The following is a 25,118-nucleotide window of genomic DNA, read 5'->3' on the forward strand; positions in this document are numbered from 1 at the left end:
TAGGGGACTGTAGAGAGTGGAGGATCTCTTCTGTCAGCAGCATGACTACACGGGCCTGCCTACATTGACACTGTGTAGAGGAGGCTTCCAGTGCCTGTGTGGCTGTCGTAGCCACGGCCCAAGCAAATTTCACATAGTGGACTTGTAAAGCCTTTTGGGATAGTTGGGGATGAATCATGCTGTAAAATGTATCATTAATGTTACTAGATGTATTATAGACTTCTTCTGTGATCTGAGGCTGCTGCAGGCAGTGTGCTGGGAGAAAAGCTCTCCAGATTGTGCTCATGCAAATCGCTATCTGTGATCACATTCATTCTGGTTCCCACTACAACATTGCTTTCACACTCTTGTGTGCTGCTCACTCAGTCTAAACTTTTTGTTATTGCAGGTTGTATGACTACAACATAGTATCTCTTTGCCAACACCTTTACAAGGGTGAGAAAACATACAAATGCAGAAACAAAGGCACAAGAAAACTAATGGATGTGCTTCAGCTTATCCAGTAAAGGGGTGGCATGATCCTAACCTATGTCTCCTGACTCTGGTGTCCCCTAACAGGTTACTAGATCACAGCAGCTGCCTAGTGGTTCAGGGCATTTAGTTCAGCTTATCTTTTTGTTCTGAAACATTATTTTCTCCTGGAGATCTGCATAATTTAGAGAACACCTGGCATTTTGGAAAGCTGGGAAAAGCAAAAGTGAAATCTGACCTATTTTGAGCACATCCAGATTTTAGTGTGGACAGTTAAATGTCTTGTCAACTGGGTTAAATCATGCAAACAGTATTTCAAAATTATTTAGGATTAAATGATAAAATCACAAAATAGCAATATAATAGGAAATGGAGGATGAGCAGACATATCCAAGAAATGGTTTTCAAACATTGCAAATGAAATGGAGAGTCAAGGAAATGACAAGGAGGCTGCTGCCAGTGACATATCCTGCAAGAAGATCCTCAGAATAACCTGACTATTTGGGAATATAGGGAAAAAACAGACTGTACTCAAAAAAAGAAAAGCAGGAAACCACAGGCAAATCCTAGCCATGAATTAATCCAACAGAAGTCAAAGCCAAAAAATTGTGAGCGGTGAGTCATCAGTAAAAGGGCACTTGCATGTAACATACGGGTTCAGTTCACAGGTACCCAGTCTGTTTTTTAAAATTAAAATTTAAAATATGTCAAAAATATTCAGCGTTCGCATGAAAGTTGAAAAAAAAGAAGCTTTCAAGATCTCAAGTCTGTATTTTGAATGTTTGGCTAATACATCAACACAGGCTGGCTTGCCAGAAATATTAAAATACAACTAAAGAGATCATAAATTAGTAAATTGTCAAGTATTCTTAATATGTATTCTCAATGCCAGACATTTATAATAGTAAAACCAGGTTACTTAAATAATAAGTGCCAGTTAGTATTCAGAGAGTTCAGGACAGTTTAACACACAGAATAAACTAGGATTGCTTCAGCAAACCCATCCTGAAAGAAGTAACAAAGATTTAACGTGGACACATGAAAAGTTTCTGTATTTTAGGATTTCAGTGTTCATTTAGAGAACTACTATACCATGCAGTATAAACCTTTTATTAAATCAGTTCATTCATTTATTTGAAATAAAAGTTTTATTCAATCACTGTATTTTGATAGACTTGACTGCTGCACATAGACAGGAGATAATGGATTGAACAGGATGCCCTTGAAGGAGAAGAGCTGCTTCAGATCACCTCTCTAATACTCAGGAGACATCCTGCTTGCAATGCCCATCAGACTTCCGGAGGCTAAGAGGAAAGATGCACCCATGATACTTGGTGTAACAAATCAGCTCCTGAATCACCTAACTATAAAACTCACAGGGGAAAAAAATAATCTCTCCTTAAAATATCTAAATGTCATTTTTAAATCTATTTAGGAAGATCAGCTCTGGTGCCTTTATAGCAGCTTAGCCACGTGCACTGTAAAGGCTCACTGCTACTGTAGCCATCACTGGGTTTTGAAATGAGTAAAACGTGAAGTTATTAAATCAGTTTTGGTCTTGCAGTCCCATTTGGTCAGTTCACTTTAACATGCTTTCAAGCAATTAAAGAAATTGATATACAGAGATTTTTAAAGGAGGCAGGAGACAAATTTTCACTGACACAGAGAACTATAACGAGACATAGATTTATTTTGGAAAAAAAAAGAAAGTGTAAGCCATATTCTAACACTTGCTACAGCAGAGAAAGGAAAAATTAAAATCTTGGGTTACATTTTTAAAGACATTTTCCCACCTATTACATAGCCCTTCTGTGTTCTGAGTGCTGAAACCTAGATCAGCCAACTTTTTGTGTCATAATATGCATATGAAACATTTTCCTGCAGGCTTAGTAAAAATCAGAGAAACAGGAAAATTGTGTGTATATATATAAAGTCCTCAAAACCAGTGTCTTAGCACAGTGTGTGAATTTATAGTCTTGAGATTAAAACCTGCTGGCTTAAACACTCAGCAAAGCGAGTCATGAAAAAAACCCCCACCCAACAAACCCTGCATCTATAAATTTTGAGTATTAGAGGTCTCTCCATCTTTTCACTAAAACACATGTATGTGTGTCTGTGTGTGCCCGTCTCCCCACCTCCTGTCTTCAGCTAGCACTTTTGTTACAAAGAAAGTGAAAAAGAGCTCTGTGAAACAACTTATTCACAGTAGGACCCAGTAATTATGATGAACGTACACCAGCATAAGGCTGATAAAATGGTGTTATTTCTTTTTGTTATAAAGTCTTAGGTCTCTATATGGAGCAACACTTTACACACCTAGCTTGCATATCAATGCTGAACAAATTGTCTTGTTCTTACTTAAAGCACTGCAGACTCAGCTTATAGTTTTAGTTACACACAACACTTAGAAGCTGTGTGAAGCCTTTCAAGGAGAAAAAGTCAGAAACTATTATTCCCTAGCTATTCACAAAGTAAATCCATTGAAATACTTCTTGTCTCAGGCAATGAAAAGGTTTGCTTTCTGTTGAGAAGAAAAAAAAAATCACACTGTCAGACCAATGCATTCTGTTACGATTTCTCAATGCACCTTTACTAGGGGGAAGAAGGATAGTGTGAGCCATGAATCTTGGAGGAAAACTTGCAGGAAAAGCTGATTTCTTCAGGAGCAAATATTCTGCCACCTTAAAATATTCAGTACAGTATAAAAGCCAGGATCAACATTTCAGTATCCTTTTAAAACTATGAAAAAAATGACTGCTACAAGAGACACAGTTAAATTTATGCCATCTATTTGGCTTCCACATGTACCTAAGAAAAATTAAGCTTCATCCTCATCTCTCTGAAAGTACTGTTGCCTTCTCTTCTCCCGATTCAGTCCAGCTTGTGTCTCTGGTCTGTGCGAACTCCACACTGAGAGAAATGAAACACTGGTATTTCCAGAGAGAAGTAAAAAAAAATATTTACCTTTTAAAAAGAGTAGAATTCAAACAAAACAGGCACATCCAGGTATTAGCAAGTTCTTTTCTGATCGTGGGAAAGAACAGGATCAAATATGTTTATTTGAGTCTAACCTAAGATGATGATGATAATGAACTGATGTATTGTTAACAGATTTTTCCCTTTTTTCTGAAGAGATTTAATTTAATACATCCATGTATTTACACATGGAAAGTTCATTGCCTTCTCCCTTCCAAAAATATTTGAATAACTGTGAACAAAAGTAATTCTTACTAAAAAGGATGGCAGCTCTGCTATGTTACTTGATGTAATAGTAAGGAATAATAATATTTAACAGTCTCTGTTTTCAAGTAACAGTCATCATAGTATGCTGGACATGCAAAGCAACTAAGAGAGGAAGATCCTCTTATCTTTAGCTACTGGGTTTGTGTCAGCTGTTGCTAAGTGTGTATCTGGTAGCAGATAAGAAAATGAAGCTGCAGTGCTAAGTGCGCCTCGTAGTCACCCCAATGTAAATGTACTGCCAGGCAGTTGACTTTTATGGAGATATCTCAGATATATGCTGGTGTAAGAGAAGACAGACAATGGGAGTGCTGGTCATGTAGCTCCAGTGCTCATATACTGGAAGAGAAGCAATGGGAATATATAATGTAGAACATTAGCAGGACAAAGGTTTGATATTTCTTGAAGGTTTAATTTTATAGCCTGTGTCTGAAAATAAGATTTCTCTACAGTGCCTTACTGCCTCAAGCAAAGTCCAAAAGGCTTTCTCTCCTATACTGATCTTGTATCATGCTATGAGTAAAATATCAGTTGCAATGAAATCGATGGGAACTTTGCCTGTGTGTCTGAGCCTGTTTTAATGAAAGCAGTGGTAAAACTCCTGTTGATTTTCTGGAGAAGACAAGCCCTGGGGAATACTGGTAGATCTTTAATAAGAGCTGTCTACCAGATGTAAAGCACAAGGATACCTGCTTTTGCTCAGAAGGCAGGATGGCAAATCCTGTAGTATAAGCATCATCTCCATTACTTTGGTAAAGTGTGCATCCTGAATACTCCTCTGAATATTTCTTCCCTGCTACAAAAAAAGGGTTAAAATCTGGCCACAGGTAAGTTCTTCATGAATTGGTCTGAAGTCAGTAAACTCAACATAGAACTGAAAGGAATCAAGTCTTTAAAACAGTATTGGAGCTAATGTTCTAGTTTCACCTCTATCCAAAAGATATGAAGTTATAATCAGTTTATTGTAACCAGTCCTAAATATATCAGACAAAAGAACTGATGTAATCAGAGCAACTGACATCTCCCAAGAGCCACCTGCTATTATCAGAACATATCTAAAAATAAGAGAGAAAAGAGAGTAATATTTTGAAAAGAAACCTTTATTGTTCATACAAAGCTGACTCTGTCACATATCATAAGGCATCATTAACAAGCTAATATGACTTTGCTTAAATCAAAAATTATTGCTTAATGAAAGTATCCAGCACACTTATGATCAACTCTTTTCTTTGTTCTCTCCCGAATAGAATGTGTGTTTTGATAACAACTCATCTCTTTTAAACTTCTAGCTTAGCCAGCATGTTACATGGATTACTTCCTTGCCAGGTAAATCCACCACAGGTACTAAAATCAGAGCTGGGCTCTTCTTGCCCAAATATTTTTCAAGGTATTCTTGCAGTCCTAAACCAAATAGAAACAAAAAAAAATAATGAAACATCTGTCTTTGTCTCATTTTCTATTGTGTCCTCTCTTTCAAAAATGATTTCTAAATACATTTTTGAAAATTATTATGGAGTATCAATTAACAAAAGGAACTGAAATGCAACACTAAGTTTTCATTTTATGTAGAAGGAAGAATCATCATCTCCCACCTCCTCATCAACTAATTTGAGATTAACTTTACACGTTGCCTAAGGCCGTAATTCAGCAAAACAGTTAAAAGCATGTTTCTCAACCTTGAGTTGAGTGGTCTGTTGATTACAGATAGAGAAAGCTGAAACTAAGTGCAGGTAGTAAAAATAATAAAGGTCGGCTGAAATTCAGTTCTTTGTAATTTTTGGTATCTGGATGACCAGCATCTATCTGTTTGCAAACGAAATTCTGGTCTCAAGTCCCACCGCGGTGCAGCAATCTACTAGAAGTTAAAGTGTGCCATTTTTTAAAACATTCTGAACATGATTTCCCTTTGAAATCAGTGGAAGTATGCTGCGTGGAAGCTATAATGGAGGAAGTCCCATGATAGCAGCATATATGACTGCATATCTAGAATTATAGAGAGATTCATACTGTTAAAAATACAGCATCTGGCTATAAAGAGCTCTAAAGGCACTGGTATGAAGTGGCACAAGCTTGTAAATTTGAAGTTCATTATGGGAACAGAATTAATAATGGATGTCATGTTTTAACCCCAGCTAGCAACTAGGTACCACATAGCTGCTCACTCACTCCCCCCTCAGCCCTGGTTGGATGGAAAAGAGAATTGGAAAAAAGGTAGAAACCCATGGGTTGAGATAAGAACAGTTTAATAATTGAAATGAAGTAAATACTACTACTATAATAAAGAGAGAATAATAATTAAAAAAAAAACCCAACCCAAACAAACAAATAAACCCAAGTGATGCACAGTACAATTGCTCACCACCTGCTGACCGATACCCAGCCCGACCCAAGCAGCGATCGGTTCCTTCTGGGTAACTCCCCGCAGTTTATATACTGGGCATGACGTGCTGTGGTATGGAAAATCCCTTTGGCTAGCTTGGGCCAGGTGTCCTCTCTCTGCTCCCTCACGGCTTCTTGTGACCCTCCTCACTGGCAGAGCATGAGACTGAAAAGTCCTTGATCAAGGTAAGTGCTACTGAGCAACAACTAAAACATCGGTGTGTTACCACCATTGTTCTCAGACTGAACCCAAAACACAGCACTGCATCAGCTACTAGGAAGAAAATTAACAGCTGAAACCAGGACAACGGAGATCTAATTAGGAGAATACTAAAGAATGGAAGAAAACTAAAGAATGGAAAATTGAAACTCGGCATCAAGACATTTCTGGTCACGTTGCAGACCCAGTGGACATGCTAGAAATCCAGCCACAGAATCCTTAAAGAAGACTACTGAAGTCTCTCCAAATGACCCTACAAAAGATAGTTTCCTAATGGTAAGGTATGGCCTGCATGGGTTTTGGTTTCAGTAAGTTATTTCTGTCTACAGCTTCTGTGATTATGGCAATTCTTTATAACACCAAGCGATCTTGGCTAGAGAGAATGTAAAGAGGGCAGAACTTCAACACTGTCAGATGGTTTTTTTTTTTTTTGGCATCACTGCCTGTGAAACTGTGAATAGGCAGTTCAGTCAAAGTGTTACCCCATACAGGATGAAACAGGAATTTTGCAATTGTATTTACTGAAGCCAGAAATCTTCTCTCTTGTTACCTGGGAGGAGTAGCATAAATTAATGCGATAATGGCAGTGCTACCCATGAAATACTGCAAAGACAGTACCAGTCTTCTGAAATTCTGCTGACTTCCTTTTCTACTAACATCATTGACATTAGAGGTGAAAACAGACAAGGGTGATCAACAGTCACCTCAAAGGTCAAAGGACTTCATGTTGTCTGAAAACTGGGACTCAGTCTGTGTATCACAGATATTCAGCAAGTGACCCAATAATTTAGCATCAGCTAATGCTTTCGTTCTAAACTTTGATTTCAGAAAACTTCATAGCTTTGCTGGCTTAGAAGGCATTAAGTAGAAGTGGATGAAGGCAAGCCACCTCAAAAGTCACCAATTCCACCCTATTAAAATGACACTTTTTTCCTCAATTAAAATTGTGAAAATATAATTTTAGTCTTTAACTTTTTTTACAGGCTTAAAAGAGCTGTGAAACAGTGTTAAAAGCTACCGTAACAAAAGCAGGTATTACTTTCAAAGGGAGAATTTGAAAGTTAGGCTATCTAGAAAATAACTGCATTCTTCTATTTTTTTTTTTTAGGTGGCAAAAACAGCCATAAATATTTACATTTGAACATGCCCAAATGGACTTGGTTGCCAGGCAGAAAGTGCCACCTTTCCAAGAGACCACCACCTTTTCTATTGTAAGTGCAAACTGCTGCAGCAAAGCCTACACATATAATTGAAATGTGGATGAAAATCTGGGACATATGCCTCTAAATGTTTTATCATACTTATAAATCAAATAGGTTGATATGAAAACATCCTACCTTAGACGTGCATCTTTATATATTTAGAAATTGTGGATAAAAGTCTGCTCATGCAAATTTTGGCTGAAAGAGGAGACTGAGTCTTCTAAGACATTAAAATTGTACTCTAAAGTCCCTCAGAAGACAATGCACAGTTAGTAAATCTGTGGCAGCCTATATAATCATAGCTGACACAATAAAAAGTTTGACAGCTATGTATTTTACCTGCTATACTAAGTTACTGTAAATCCTCCAATACTAACTGTATCTTTTTAATGATGTGACACTAATAAAGACACGATCTATATTTTTTCACTCATGCAAATTATGTTTTTAGATAAATAAGAGCCTCAGTCATGAGTTTTTTCCGAAGTATGTTACTCTTTGTTCAAATTCAAAGATTTCAATAAATTATTTCCTTTATATCAATTATGGAAATGTTTGCTCAGTTGCATGCCATACTTACAAAAAAGTTGATCTTAAAAGTGAAAACAAATAAAGGACAAAGGGTTACAGTGAGTGTGTTTACTGGAGTTTTAACAGGAGTTATATGTGATTGATATTGGCCTCAAAGTTACTTAATCTGCCCTGAACGTTTCTTAAAGTACAAACAAAACCAGCTGATTAGAAAGCAGGAACAAGTGGTGTGTACTGTGCATGTTTTCATTTCCTGTGACAGTCAGCACTTATTACTACATGAAATTTGCTGAAAGCAGGCAAGCTTCAACCTGTAAGATGGATCCCCGCTACTCCCAACTGACCAGCAGAAGTTCAGGGGACAGATTCCATATGGAGTTTCTTTCTGCACTGCTATGCATTTTTCTATTGACCTGAGTATAGCTGAGGGATATGGACATAACCAAAACTTAAAATGAACAAAAATAGTTCAGAGTCCTTCCCACTCTCACCAAAAATTCTGGCATTGGAATCTATGTCTGCCATTCCTCTGTAAGGACAGGATACTGGGATCAATAGTTTGATGATCTCTCATGCTGACTTAGCAGCCCTTGTGTATAATATGGCACAATCTAACATCATAAACTACTGTTTTTTAAAGGTGCTTTTCACACTAAGTAGATTAAACAATGTCCTGGGAGCCCCTATATGGTCATTCCAAATTAGGAAGACCATTTTTACATCTGTGCTGTCATCGGCTTCAGTAGGATTTAGGCAGTTATGAGGTGAGGCCACAGAATCCAGTTATGTTTCCAAAATCAGGTCTCCATTATTGCTGCCATACCCTTGCTTCACTGGATATTTGCAGGGGAGGAGTAATCTAATAGCTCATGTTGAGAAAGAAAATGGTAACAAAAAGGAAGTTCACATTTAGCCCAGAACATAAAAAAATCACTTTCATATTACAACTACTATCCTTCCTTCACTTTTTAACCAGAAGATATCGTTACATTACTTAGAGCGGGTTTTTAAATCCCTGAGCTAATAAAGCTCCATTGCTTCAGCTGTGGAGATCTGACATGTAGCGTGTACTTTGAAAAGATGCATCACAAGGGATCAGGTTCCTAACAGTTGACTAAGAGTTCCAGTCCCAAAAGATGTGCCCCTGGTGTGCAGAACACTTAACCCTTCGACCAGTACCAACATGACTATTCACAAATTATTGATGTCCCTAAATCCCTGGCAGATTGCAGACAGTTCTTGTCTCCCTTGAAGCCCCAGCATATGGTCACTAATGAGATGGATTAAAAATACATATACGCATTCAGGGCTTTGCCACATGAATGTAAAGCCACAGAAATGGTAGAAGGTGATTGAACTGGACTGAACACTGTTAAATACATGATTAGCCTCTTGTTATGGATCATTTCCATTGATCTATATACAGTTTCACAGCATAGTTTAATTAAAGCTGGCTGGAACAAGCCCCTGCCTTGAATGATCAGGCAGTGTAATGAAAAGGTGAAACACAAAGAAGTGGAGACACCCCTCCCTTTCTTAAACATCCAGCTTACTGTCTCTGGTTTACAACCATAGCAAGGAAGAAAAATGTGCTTTTTAAACATTATCTCTTTTTACAGTTCAGGGTTTTCCCCACACTTCAGATAATATAAAATGATGTAGTGCAATATAAGATTTTAAAACAAATCCTGTACAATTGGCTTGCTTCATTTTAATTTATATCTTTCTGTCCAAAATGAAATCAAGCCGAGTAAACAAAAATATACTGTTGGAATATAAAAGCGAGTCACTTTGCAAAATATGATTTTGTGCTGATTTTTTGTTGCAGCTGTGAAGATTCTAATTGACAATAATGTGGATATTTTTCATAGTCCAATCTTGACTTTTCATATGGTACCTTATGGTTTTCTTTACTATTCTTGATGACATTATTTCACATTGGTCACTTCCCTGTTAAGGGACCACGTTTTCAAAAATGCTCTGTCCACAGCAAAAACAGAGGCAACATCTTGTCTTTTTCTAATTGTGTTTCCATTTTGAAAACATATCAACTAGATTTCCAAAATACTATGAGCCTACCAGTTCCAGGGAAAACTGGCCAAAGACATGTTCCTCAAAGCTCTTATAAATTTCTTCCAAAATTATAAAATTTGAAGTCACTCTTGATTTTTTTTTTTTTTTTTTTTTAGGTGGGAAACATTCATGCACAAAAATATGGAAATCAACAATAACTACACTGAGGAGGATAGAAATGGAACTTCCTTTGGAAGCCAGCCTGACTGTTTATCCTGCTTGTTACACTGATTTCCTTCTTTCAAGTAAGTTCCAGTCTGTCTTTGCCTACTTATTTATATCAGGATAGTGATGATTTGCATACTTTTAATGCTGATCAGGGTGTAACTGAGTTTTGTTAAGGACTGGTAAAAAGGGGAGTTCTGTGGCACCTTTTGTCAGACAAGATTAGGCACAGCTCTAGAGATGATCTAAACAATAATCTTTGATCACTCCGGCATGGGATATTTATCTGAATACGAGTTAAGCAGATACTTTGAATTGCAAGGGAAGTCTGTTGCTGTGATACATGAGACGAACGACCAATAAGAATTTGGATAAAGCTCTGAAACTGCTTTAAACCTGTGATTACCTAAGCCAGTATTTGATACTATGACAATAAAAGATTTTATGTTATTTGCTACATAACTTTCAAAATCTAATCTGTGGTATGAAGATTTCTTAAGTTGTATCTAGGTTTCTCTCCCTTCTTTCCATGTCAGCAATTGATGAATGAGCTTTCCTATGGAATGGTGAATACATAACAACATTTGTTTTAAAAGTAAGAAGCAACTAGCATAATTTAGACTTCAACTCCACTCCTCTTCAGATCTGCATGTCTGCATTTGCAAACAACTGTTTCATAAAAATGCACCTTCGAGCATCCATTATTTTTCATTTCAGTTTGTCTTGCATTTATAGGCCCATGTAAACTGAAGGGCTTCTCGGTTCTTCCATCAAACTAGTTTTAGTTGTAGCAGTGCAAATGTCTTTTTCAAGAAATCATGTAACAGATGAAAAGACAACCTGGACTGGAAGCACTAAAGCCAATGTTAGCCATCCTCTTTCAGCTTGTCCCTAATACCAAGGAACCATTTCAGCTGATTGCAACCTCTCCTGTGAAGGACATGTTAGCATTCAGACTGGTAAGACTGCCATTTTGGCCATAAAATACCGTGAGTTGTAGAATCATAGAATAGTTTGGGTTGGAAGGGACCTTCAAAGGCCATCTAGTCTAACCACCCTGCAATGAGCAGGGACCTCTTCAGCTAGATCAGGTTGCTCAGAGCCTCATCCCAACCTTGAATGTTTCCAGGGATGGGGCATCTGCCACCTCTCAGGGTAACCTGTTCCAGTGTTTCATCATAAAATATTTCTTCCTTTGTATCTAGTCTGAATCTCCCCTCATTTAGTTTAAAACCATTACCCCTTGTCCTATCGCTACAGGCCCTACTAAAATGTCTATTCCCATCTTCCTGATAAGCTCCCTTTAAGTATTGAAAGGCTGCTATAAGGTCTCCCTGGAGCCTTCTCTTCTCCAGGCTGAACCCCAACTCTCTCAGCCTTTCTTATTAGGAGAGATGTTCTGTCCCTCTGATAATTTTTGTGGCCCTCCTCTGGACCCTCTCTAACAGGTCCATGTCTTTCTTATACTGAGATAAAACTGTGGTCTGCCAGTCCTGTTTGTGCAGTGGACTTCTTGTCCCTTTGGAATCTATCCCAAACCTGAAAAAACCAGTTCTGCTAATGTTTTTATGCAGGCTATGGTGAAAAAATAATTAAAGTTGCTGTAGGCTTGGATGGGTACCCACAGGAATTGGAGCAACTCTTTCTACAGCTGAGCAGAGGAAAATGAGCTGTTTCCTTGCATGCCTTACTGATAACTCTTGCTCTCAGAATTAGTGAGAAGTGTGAGTGTGCAAGGTTACAGCCACGGACCTTACTGTTCATGGAGAGATACAAGAAAGATGAGTGATTTGCTTATCTTAACCCAAAACAGTTAGTCAGTGAGGATGCCTGAGCTCTGCACCACCAGCAGCAAGAGGAGAGGGACAGCTGGCATCAAATGACCAGCTCTGATAGAACCCAGAAGTTGCCTCTCCCCTTCAAGCCTCGCCAACCTCTCTGCTCTTCCTTTGCTTCGACAGGGAGGTGTGGGAAGGAAAGAGGGTTCACTCATATTCAGGAAGGGCATTAACGTTTACAGGAACCTCAGTTTTCTAGAGCTGAGTCACTTGTCTGAGTAACTATGGAAGTTTTTTTAGACTGCAGCTAATGCATTTTTTAGCATCTGAAAGAAAATTAGTAGACAAATCAGTTATTTTTAGTTCTGGTTTGATTGTGGGCCTGTCAGCACTGGCAATGCATCTCTTTTATCAAGCTGCCACGATACCTTGTGTTGTTTTCAGAGCAAGGTTTGATTAAAGACCAATTTCAGAAAAGTTACTCACTGTGGGCGTTAATTAGAGCTTTCTGGACTCTGTGGGGTTTAGCTTATGATCCGTTTCACTTACTAAACCCTCTAATTCAAGTTACATGAAAATGGGAATGAACCAACCCCTTTCTATTCTTCTGAAAGCTTCTGTTTAACTCAGTCATGAAAGAACCTCTCTCATTTCCTCTCCTAATACAGAATTCTAATTTCTGTCCTTTCCTAAACAAAACTAAAAATAAAACTTCACATCTACAAAGACTTTTCAAACTAATGAACTGAGAAACATCCTTGGAGCTTCAGAATGGGGTAGGTAAACTTTAGGAAGCCCTTGATTCTGAATAATGTTTGCAGTGGTGCCCAAGTATCCTGTACATCTTATGAAAAACAGGTAAACATCTACTTCCTTTCCTCTGCATTTTTCTGTGAGTGGAGTATTGTCATTCTGTAAGAGAAAGTTCCTGGTATTCCCCTCATCCCCTCTTAACAGCAGACGTGAAAAGCCTTTTGCCTTTCTGCAAGCAAAAGGCCAGCTACTAGCTCAGAAATCTTAAAAAGATGGTTGATGAAAAATGACTTAGTAGTACTTGCAGATTGAAGCAGAATTTATAACATGATATAGTTAAAATTAGGAACTTGTAATAAAATGAATTAAATGAAAATACCATTAAGGTACTATGCAAATACAAGCAGCCAAAAAGCAAAACAAAACCTGACTCGGCCACAGTATTGGATATTTGAAACTAGGCTAGACAAAACATGAAACCAGGTACTAAAAATCCAAACCCATGAAGAAGATGATCTAAAATGGTCCAGACAGCCTTCACAGGAGAACTGAGGCTGAATGAGGTAAGATATTCAAGCAGAGCTCATGGATACTACCATCTTAAAAAATACTCTTCCAAGTACATCTCCTGAACTCCTTCCCAAATTTTGAAACTTCAGCTTAGTTTGAAGGCTGGTACAGACCCTTCCTAAAGCTGTACAGTATGACGGACACACCAGGAATGCTAAGGAGGTAAGCAAATCAGGTAATCATAATCATCAAATGAGGTTTTACACTGATATTTGTAACAATTACAATTTCAATACCAAATGCCACCCCTAAGACAATTATACACCACCTAACTCTCTGGATATACAGAAGTTACCTTCCAAAGTACACACAGCCAGTCAAATTCAGTGTGTTGATCTTGCACATCAACAGCAAGATGCAGAAAAAAAAGTGACTTCTTTAAAGATAAACAAATGTTGCTGAGCTCCTCTGCACATTAGTTATGGTTGTTTCTCAGTAGAAAGAATTAAGATTTAGTTTCCATAATAATTCTTTTAAGCTGCCAGCTATAGCTTAGAAAATAGCAGAGCATGAAAACTCATTGCTTTCTGTTTTCCAGTGTTCTGTTTTTAGCCATGTCCTATATACAGATTGAGAATCGGCCTATACAAGGTTATAAATGTGCACTTTTGTTTAAAATGTCATTAACCTTCTGCACTAAATAGAGAAACACTTAAGCATGCCCTTCCAGTACTCACAGTGAGGTCTAAATATAATTTCAAAGAGAACAGAGAACTAAACTTTCCAACTCCCACCAGGGAAGAACCTGTGCTTTTTTTAAAGCCATGACAGAGTGCAAAGATCACGAGTCTGTTTTCCCTGTGTGCTATCTTTCAAACATGTAACAACCCAATCTCTTTACGGAGTGGATGGTTATTGAACTTGTATGCCAGCTGTGTTCAGGATCTCTGGGGAGGATCGGCTGTAGTGACACCAAGCAGGGATGAGTTATGAATGGAGACTGATTATTACAAACATATGAAATGGTAAGGACCCATTTTTCAAGAGGCATCTAACAATGCACTTCACAGAATGCGCATGCACTTGTTTGCTCATATAATCACCTGAATGCGGCCGTGCGGACAGATAAAACTGCAGGACTCACTAGAGGCTCACACACAGGTTTTTTGTTGTATGCAAAATCAGAGAAATGTGGACTTTCTTCATTTATTGTTTTTCCAGATTAATTGAAAACTTGGGTGTGAAAATGATCAACTGTAGCAGCACCTGTGCAGTAATTATGGAACCTGATTTTTCACCTTTAGGTCGCATTACAGCTACTGACTCTTGGCCTGTAGTCCAAGAGCACACGGTGACACAGATTTGCAAGCTGTAGGACAGTTGGTAGCTGTGCCCTCCAGGTAGGGTTGAGGATACTGGTGGGGCAGTGTGTGTGGGAAGCTTGGCTGTGCCTGCTGGTAATTCAAGAACTTTTTATCTCCAGGGCCTGTCAATCTGGCACCTTTCGCAAGTGTTAAATTCACTTAAGTATATTTTTTTAAGAAGCTGTCATGAGACATACTGAAGCAAATATGTCCTTCAGTGGTTACACATGGACTTGGTTGTAACAATGTTCGTTAAGTGCTTCGACATCCCCAAATGATATGTTTGGTACAGCTTCCACATTTGTTCCATTTATTCAAGTCTGCTAAATAGTCTCCAAAGCCAATGAGCTTAAGAAATATCATATTGGACACAGTGCATCCAAAAGGCCTGACCATGAAGAGATGTTTATATAACTAGTGGACACCACATACATCTGCTGGTGGAAGAATTTAGTCTACAAATAATAGAAAAGGTTTCTGAAAGACTTTGTGGTAAGAGTCTTTACACGGGGTACGGAGAAGATCATATGATCCTTGCTTTATGTCAAGTTAAGCTGTTATCATTTAAAATAATACTGATGGAATAATTGTTTTTGTTTTCTAGGCCAGCCTCTCAACTGCTGTATAGTAGCTATGCTAATTTATATCCGCCAAGGAGCTTGCACAGTAGATTATGTATTTATATACAGCATCATGTGCAAACTACTGTGGTTATTTCTAGATGTTTACCATTGTAAAGAGCTCTGAAACTTTAAATCAATCTACCTGCTTCACTAATGTAAACATCTTAACAAAACCAGATAAAAGTGCACCGAACATGTTAAATACATTATTAGGTCGATGAAGATCATTCATATTGATCCAGGTCTGGCTTCACAGCACAGTTTAATCAAAGCTGCCTAGGAGAGGTAACAAAGAGTGGTCATGGCATTCACTGTCTTTCATCCTGAGGTCACTGATTTAATCCTAGAGTGAGTCTACAAATGACTAAAGTTTCATTACTGCTGCATCTGACAACTTATGCAAAAGTAACTGGACAGGCTAAAAAGAAGGTTAGACCAATATTCAGAAGTGTAACAAAACCCAGCTTCTGTTTTAATGGCAAAATCATGCTACCAGAGGTTGCTGATGGTTCACCCAGAAGTATGTGGACTCTTGATAGCCACACAACTACCTCCCCTTGATCTGGCAGATTTAGATTTAGGGGATTTTTATCCTGTATGGCAGCAACCCAAAATATCAGTAGCCTCTTATTCTCTACAGTCAAGGAAGAAGAGGAAAGACATGAAAGTCTTTTGTTTCTCTTCATGGCCTACAAGGATGACAAATAAATCTCACTGCCAGTGATTCCTGTGTAATGTGAGTTCATAGTTTGTTACAGATTTGGAATGGGAGACTGGGAAAGTCATTCAACTGTGCCAACTGACAGCAAAATGAAAGAAAAAGGGTCTGAAACTTGGCCACATAGTAGTATGAGCTGTAAGTCATTTTTGCCCTAACTTGAAGTTATTAGTAGCATAATTTATAAAAGCCATCAGCAAGACCTGTTTGTCACTTTGCCAGGCACTGAATAAACACTAAATAACAGACAAGGCCTACCACAAAGAGTTTACCATCAACACAAAAGAGAGAGCAGAAAAAGGAATGTAGAACAGATAGGAAACTGAGTCACAGAAAACTGCTGAAATTACACAATTTGTTAAGGTAATTTATGGAAAAGCCAACAACTGACCCCAAATTCTGAGCCACTGTACTCCTTTTCCCCTTGAGAGCACAGTACAGTGAGCACACTTATGAACAACAATACAGTGTCCAATAACTGAATCATCCTTTTGTCTGGATGGCTTTTGGATCTCTGGAAACTAAAATCACAGTCCCAGAAGAGCACTGCTACCCACATTCCACCTGCTCTGTTGTCAAACAACTTGCCTGCTCAGAGGCCTCTGCTATGCTCCTACCATCAACAGCTGGGGTGGTGTACAGGTTATTTGAAAGTTACCTGCGGGCTGTATGCCAAAACAGTGTACCATATCTGTCAAGGGGCTATACACCTGACTGTCTTATGATTGCTTAATAAACATTACTATGTATTTTATACCACAGTATATTACAAAAGGCTGCAATAAAATTAAATTATTATACAAATACATATATTAAAAAAAAAGAAGACTGTATCATGACTAAAATACATGGTCCTAAACACCTGTTTTTAAAAAAAACTTTTGAAGAAAGTCTTTTGGAATTATATAAACTGCACTGCCTTCTGTAACTTTTGTACATTTTGTGATTTATAGCTACACGGGTGACAGGTAAAGTACATAGCATAGACCAGCAGTGAATGGAAAAGCATTCCAGATCTGTTGCTTAGGGGTTACAGTTTCCCCCAGGTGGGCCAGTAGTCACAGAGGACCAGTCAGTCAGCAGCACTGACGGCTCCTCTGCTTGAACAGTGGCTGTTCTGACAGGAATTTCTACTTCTGGAGCCTTAAGCCACATCTCCACCAAAAACTATGTAAGCACAATGAGATACTGGGTTAATGAAACTGGAAATGCTTAGAAGGAAAATGGATATGATGCTTTAACCAACTTTTCAGAAACATGAAATGTGAGTGATGGAAGGGTGACCTTTATCTTTCCCACAAACAGAAGGCCAACCTATAAGGCACAACAAAACATGCTTTTGATTTATTCTTGTGCCTCCTTCTGCGATCTGTGGTATGAGATCTGGTTTTAACAATGTTGCAGTACTGTTAGGGGGAAATAAATTGTTCAAGAAGACATGTCAGTTTTAAAGTAAAGCAAAGATGCCTACACAGCCCTCTCTTTGGTCAGTGCTGATACTTTATGCCATGGGCTTTAACTTGTCAGGGAATATCATACCCACTGCATTGCAGAACACGGTAGTGAGAAGGACAGGCTATAGAGAGCCATCATCTGTTCACAGAGAGCCACTCCTCTCCTGGAATATCACCCTGGAGTGCTCTTACCAGTACCTTCTGCACTACGTTAGTGGAATGAGTCGGCTTTTTATTTTTTTTTTCTTTTTAAAGGCTTCTCTTCCAAGGCAATTTTTCAGTTACAGCATTGCTATGAAGACTCATCAGAATGAGGCCATGTCCTCTTTTTCTCTTTTGCAGAAAGCACATGTTGGTAGAAGGGAAGGTAACAAAATATGCTCAGCCTAGCTGAATTTTTTCCAGTTGACTTTGCACAGCAAAGAAAACTCATCTACAACATGCCACAAGAACGCTTAGGGTCAATAAAGCCCTAAAAAAATTGTTAAGACAAAAAGGCGAAACATAAAAATGCGAAAGGATTATTATTATTATTACTACTACTACTACTAATTATCACATCTACTCAGTTTCGTTTTTGACTTACCAAGAACAAAGAGGCAGAAGAAAGGAAAACTAGCTGGATCTTCAGAATTTCATGCTAAATATATTTGTGTCCTCCTGCAAATGTCTCTGTAGTTTTAGCAACTACTCTAGGTAAATGTAGGACTTTCAAATGCTATTAACATCAATAGTGACAGATTCAAACTTATTGGCACATCTCTTTTTAGTAAAGTATAGCACAAAAGAAGAAAATAATAATCTACATGCTTAAAATAGTTGGTTATTTATTCCTCCGGAATTCTAGCCTTCTCTCAGGGGAAATCTGGAAATTTCAAATTCATTGATCCTTCACTTTACCATTATTCTTCTCTCCTTTGACCTTTTGGATATTTTTTGTTTGCTGTCACATTTTTGCTGATTTGTTTTTAAGTTATAAATCTGATTTTAGCTTCATTTTTTTTAAACCACTTGCTACAATCCTTTAGAAAAATCTACTTGCAGTTTCATTCTTAAGGCCAACCAAAGATTTACAATATGCAAAACTGGGCAAAAATTCTGTAGTAATCAGCACAATATATTTTATATTCTATCATAATAATTTTTTCTGGCTCCATGTCGATATAACTTTTTCTGCTTTTTACAATAGTTTACAACTTAAATAATTTAATACAACAGTTGTTATATTTTTATTGCAAGCTTATAAAACTTGTACGGTAAGTCTCTTCCATGCAGTATATTAAACAAAGAAATGACAGAGAAGAAGGGGAAGTGATGATTACTAAAACTGTAATTCAGTCTCCAAGTTCTGAACGTGTCATAAAGTGCTCCTGGCTCACTTGCATACAGCACATGTTGTCAGCGTTCCTCAAATGAACCACCTTTTCATAGCCAGTTCTCCTTACCTGTTATTTTAATGTTGATATAGCAAAAACAATGATGATTTCATATTTCAGGCAATGCATTGATGAAGTGGTGGTTTAGCAGAAAGAACCCAGCCTAAAGAACCAAGGGGCAGGAATGCCATTACCAGCTCTGCCAGTTGCTAGAAGTAATAGGGCAACTTCCTTTGGCTTCAACAACATATATAAAGATATGCTTTGTTTAATTTTGCAAGTGCTCCTAATGCTGTAAAGACATGTGTCTCTGTAAGTCTCAGGCAGGACCTTATGTCTGATTTTGTGCGTCTGAGCAACTGCAATTCTTGATGCTATGGAAAATCAATCTTTGAATGTTATATTTTAATTTTTTAGAACAGAAAAAATACTTTCCTGTCTTTGTGAAATGCTTTGAGATTGCTTGATGAATAATTGTTACTGCCTTAGTATATCTGAGAGCTTATGTAAAAGATGCTGCTTCAATGCATCCCTCAATAAGACTCTTTTAAACTATGTTTTACATAACAGACCCACTTTATATACTTTTACAGACACAGTTCTGTCCACACCTTCGAAGTAGGTCACTGTATATCCACAAGAACATACAAGTCTCTACTTCTAAAACTCCTTTGCTGACAATATATGTAAAAATAATAGACATTGATCTAAATTTATGTCAGAAATACATCTTACTCACTTAGAAATGTTATATTTATTTATCTTTCTGGAGTAATTATTCAAATTTTTGAAACTTTGGATAAAAACTTCAGCTAGCTGTGGTACAGATTCTTCATCACCTAGTGCAGTAATCCGTTTTTGCACAAAATCCATCATAAGAACCCTTCTCCTCTATGCTGAGACTTTTAGTAGGAAAGAAAGCATCACATATACCTTCCAGAGGTAAAACATTTCAGTTGCTAAAAATGCAGAGGATGTTTCTGATGACTTGACACCTCCCTCTATAATTAATTCCTGTAAATCATTTAACGTGTCATCTTAATACTGGTAATACAAAGGCTCTTTGCCTAGATGATTAATATTTCTTAGTAGAAATCAGCTTGTGACCCTAAGAGATACAACATAGCCAGCTGAGAAATAAACTTACAAACTTCTCCAGTTATCTAGAAATATGAAAAGAATGCAGATACATGAAGATTATTTTCTGAATTGCGTTGCTATGATTTCAGCCCTTGCCTACACAGATCACTCACTTTGTAAGGTGAAGGACCACAGATGCCTGCATACTTTCTGAGATTTCTTTTTTATCTGATACTTAAATCATGCAATGCCCAAAATGAATAATGGAGATGAAACCAACATTGGACTTCTAGATTAAGCATCAAGATTTTTTTTTTTCCCCCCACCAAAATATAAAGCAAAAAATAAACCAGGTATGCTTACAGGCTTGAGAAACTTCAAGAAAAGTACCTAGGAGATAACGACTCAATTTTTTTTGACAGCCACCTTCCTCCTCCTCATTAAAACCTTAGGTATGATATTTACCTTTGTATGTTTGTAACTACAAAGATAATTAGATCAAACCATCTGTATTATATGATGGGATTTAAGAACTGTACTAAGCTCCCCCACTACAGAGATGGTTGTATGCTTGATCAATTGAGTAACATTTGGTAATTGATCAAAAATGTCCTGCAGGTAGTGTTCTAATTTCTGTTTATTGCCTATTAAACCTGAAATCTACCAGTCAGAATATTGTTTCCAACTGAATGAGACAAACTGTGGATTTGCTTCTGTAATCCTTTACAAAGGATTCACTAAGGGTAGGGATATTAGGAGGAAATCATTTGGAAGGCAGGAGAATCTTCTAAGTAATAAACAAGAGAGCATCCTTGTAATTTTAATCATTAACTCCTTAATGCCAGCCTAAACAGCTACATCAAGATCATAATTTGCCTACAGAATGTAGTAGTTTCCATATGGAAATGTCTAGAAGTCATCCATTCCTGGTTCTGCTTTTCCATATAGCAGACACTGAAATCAATATGCTGCACTGGTTCAGTAAATTTATCTCTTAACAAGTTAATAAAACAGTGATCCCCACATAGTCTTTCCATCAAACTTTCACAGAAAAAATGAGAATATTAAATGCACTAAGATAGGGAAGATCTGCTCCATTTGCTCTGCAATGATAATCTTTTACAAAAGAGGATTTTTATTATTAATTCTTCGCCTTCTGGGGATATTATAATTTCCTAGAATGTAAAAATGCCTTAAGCACAGCAATTTGCTGAGCTAGACTGAATTTCAGGATGTTTTAAATGAGCTGATAAACAACTGCATAATAAGCAATTATTAGATCCAGACTGTACGTTACAGATAACCAGTAAACCAGCCAATGGACAAGCAAGTTGCAGATACTGTTTTTAAAACTATGAGTCAGTGCTATGCTTTGACGTGCATCACAACTTTTCTTTTAAAGAATTAAATACCCTACTGCTTATTTTTTCTTTAGAAATGCAGATTATTCTATCAACCAAATCCTTGGGGTCTTAATCATTGCACACATCCCTCTGTGTATGAATAATAAGGAGTTTACAGGCTGAATATAACTCATGCTAAAAGTGATTAGACTGGATTCTTTTTTTTTCAATTAAATAGTTACAAATCAATTGTGTAGGCATGTTAAACTCAAGTTCTATTTTATTTCTGAAGCCTAGAATTCTGCAGCTCCTTAATAAAATATATTATTTTACCTTACAAAATAAAGAATGTAATCAGATACACTACAAAAAAGTCAAGTGTAAAATTAATGTAATTTATACTACCACATTTTCAAGACCAGGGTATTTGTTAATGATATATAATTTTGTCAAGCAGTCACAGAATGGCAGCTAGATGAGAGAGACAACACTAAGACTGTTTGAGATGCAGAATAACATTACTAGATGAGTTTTTCTCTAAAAGAATAAGACATGGAACTGATGTGCTGATAGTATGTTGGACTGATATCTATAGTGACACCTTTAGGTTTCAGCACAGATCTACTGAAATGATAGTCCATTGAAATGAATGGCACAATTCCCACCATTCACAATTACTGTTTTAAGATTTGACTGCGTCTAGGAGGACTACTTTACACGAATTTATAGTGATTCATTAATATTAGTCATGAGGGTTATAAACATATTTTTTAAAACAAAAAAAATTCAAATCAAAACCACTATTGTGCACCAAGAACAGATATTGGTTTAAATTCTGATGTAATTTAATGGTTTAAAAGCTAGAGATCTAATGAAAAACAGCCCTCTGCTCCAAAAGATTATTAATCCCATTTTAAAATACACTGTAGGATGAAGGGTCCCTTGTAGGTGTCTGTCACCCAACACAAAGAACCTAGGTCATTAGGTTAAATAAAATGGTTAAATTCTTTTAGGCAGTTAGAAAAATTGATCTTATTTTAGCTGTCCTGGCAACTGTGAATTGCATCATTCTTGTTTATAATAGCAACATGGAATTTAAATGGACCTCTGGTTAATTGAGTTATTACTGCAGACAACTTCACTGCACAGTCCCTTACATTAAATTATCAGCTAATCCTTCCTATTTCAAATTCTTCCGGAATGGTTTTCCAGTCTCAAAACACCACCTTCAAATGGAAATTTAATCAATGTCTATAAAAGACAGTAAAGCTAAATTGTAACACTTGTAACAGCAAGATTTAGATAAATATTTAGTGATGTATTACAAGCTCTTTGTCTACTAGAATTTTCCTTGTCACTACCATTGCTCTGAAAAGTTTAATATTAAAAAGGTGCAGAATACAAAAGTTTGCTATTAAGTAATTCCAGCTTGGAAGAAGTTTTAAAGGAAATAGATTTGAAGTAGTTATAATCAGAAAAGCAACAATATAAATTGGAAGCTTTTTTTAGTCAGATCTACTTTGTAGTCTGCATTTCCTCTTACCTTTGCAACTGAGAGCATTTCAAAACCCTTATAAAACTGATTGGTCTTCACATTTATCATGGCTGCAGGGCTAAATTTAGACTTTAGGCCAAGCTTAATTTTGAGTGTTGAAAACAAAGAAGCTTTCTCTGACAGGTTAATTAAAATAAAGGACGCTATTTAAATCTGCCCAAGGATATGCATATCAGTGGTAGTCTTAGTGGCAACATTTGGTGGGCAGCGTGCAGATAAAATAGTCAAATGGATGCACCATAGAAAGTAATTTTTTTATGCAGCAAGCACATCATATACACACTGTTAGGTAAACTATATGTACATACTTTTGGCCTGAAAGAACCAGATTTATCTAAGACTAATATACTGGTTCTGCTTTAACTAAAGTAATTATTAACTAAGGGTCACCAAGTAAACCTTCACCTGCTTTTGTGAAAGTTAAGAAGTGCTAACTCTGATATATTTCCCTACATTCCCTAGGATTACTGGCAAAGTATCCCTACAAATCATTGTGGAACTGGGAGGTGGGAAAACGATTTTGGTGGAACAGATGGCAACTTCTTGCATTCTTGTATTCAGCTAAAGAGTTTTAAACAGTTGCATGCAGAAGCAGCATGACTGCAGGTCATGCTTGTAGCCTACAGGGATGTCGTAGAAGACTGTTAAAGAAAAACTGTCCCTTTAACAAACTACTACACCTCTGGATTGGAGATGCATGGTTTACAGAGCTCTCTTCTTTCACACATGCTGTCTTCTGTAGGTATGGGATTCTATGGTGCTGATTTTAACACTGAACTTGTTAACTGGTTTTAGGCATACACTAATCAATACAAGAAATGCAAAATTATTTTAAATTTGCAACAGGATTAAACAAAATAATTCTCATTCCATTCTAAGTCAATGGTAAAACTAGTAATTTCAGTGAGGTCATCAAGACCCCAAGACCATGTGATAAGGTTTCAACAAGCACTGAACAAAACAAATACAGCTAATACAAATGTCTGGCCTAAGTGATAGGCTAGTTTGCCCAGCTCAAAACCCTCCTGAAAACTGCATAAAATGCTGCAGAGAGGAAATGCACAGGAGACTGTAGAGAATGCTGACAACTGGGAATGTTTTCTGGCACTATACCATCCTAGATGTAGCTGTACTGCTAAAAAAAGCAACTATATTGGCTCGTGGGACATAAAGAAATTAACCTCACACAGTCACCTTTGTTAAGAGATGCAAAGAGGACCACCCAGTTGGCAGCCTTTGTTCCTTCTTCTGATTTGGTTCAAAATTGATTAACCATCAATTAGAAACAGGTCTTTCACTCCAACAGTTTTCTGTCATCTTTTGAATCAATGAAAATGTCTTCTAGATAAAGTCAGCCAGCCAGAACATAGCAAGGCAAGGCCATCCTGCCTCAAGATAATTTAATCCTCCAGGAAAGGAATCACTACTGGTAAAGGAAATCTATGATAATTTTGCAGAAAGGCCCAATACTAACTCTTCATGTGTTATGAACATCAAAAAGAAATTATCACTGGCTCATATACATATAGAATAGTGTCAAACATAAAAAATGCCTGAATGCTGACAATTATGTGCCTTCTCAATAATTTGGACTTACTACATGGTAAGAATTAAATGTTTTTAGCAAGAACCATTCTGAGATTGAGATGCTTTTTAATTTTTATCATAGAATCATAGAATGGTTTGGGTTGGAAGAGACCTTTAAAGATCATCTAGTCCAACTGCCCTGCAAGGAGCAGGAACCTCTTCAGCTACATTAAGCTGCTCAGGACACTGTCCAACCTGACCTTGAATGTTTCCTGGGATGAGGCACCTGCCACCTCTCTGGGCAACCTGTTCCAGTGTTTCAGCCCCTCATTGTAAAACCAATTTTCTTCAAGTACTTGTAAAATGATGTGTTATCCTCACTTAATGCCAATGTCTGGCACACTTTTCACATTGCTAGCTTTAGCCTATTCTGTTAAGAAAAAACCCCTCCATGACAGAAAAAGATACACGTTGGCATATGTCTATACTATGTTTGAACGTCTGTACTAGGAAGGATAATGAAAGTATGACTTTAACATTAGTTCTGATAATAAGAAAAAAGACTTAAATGTATGCAGTACAATCACATGACTGACTTCTGATAATGCTCCACTGGTTAAGCTACTGTTATGAATTTTTAAGAACACAGCCTATATAATTCCACTTTATCAGTACTATTTCATGGGTTTGACTACAGGTCATGTGGATACAATGCTGGTGCTTTACTTGCACAATTAGTCTTATATATGCAATGTT

The 25,118-nt window shown here is 37.2% G+C and overlaps 1 protein-coding gene across 1 annotated transcript in view; it reads right to left on the reverse strand.

Moving 5' to 3' along the window:
• Positions 1 to 4,790: 4,790 nt before the first annotated feature.
• DPH6 (diphthamine biosynthesis 6) overlaps positions 4,791 to 25,118 on the reverse strand; it is a 203,501-nt gene continuing 183,173 nt past the window's right edge. Inside the window, exon 15 of the mRNA XM_030483179.1 lies at positions 4,791 to 5,112. Within this exon, the coding sequence (XP_030339039.1) occupies positions 4,997 to 5,112 (116 nt within the window). The 3' untranslated portion in view covers positions 4,791 to 4,996. The remainder of the gene's footprint in view (positions 5,113 to 25,118) is intronic.

The sequence above is a fragment of the Strigops habroptila genome, chromosome 4 (assembly GCF_004027225.2).
Source record: "Strigops habroptila isolate Jane chromosome 4, bStrHab1.2.pri, whole genome shotgun sequence".
In the NCBI taxonomy this organism is placed as follows: domain Eukaryota; kingdom Metazoa; phylum Chordata; class Aves; order Psittaciformes; family Psittacidae; genus Strigops; species Strigops habroptila.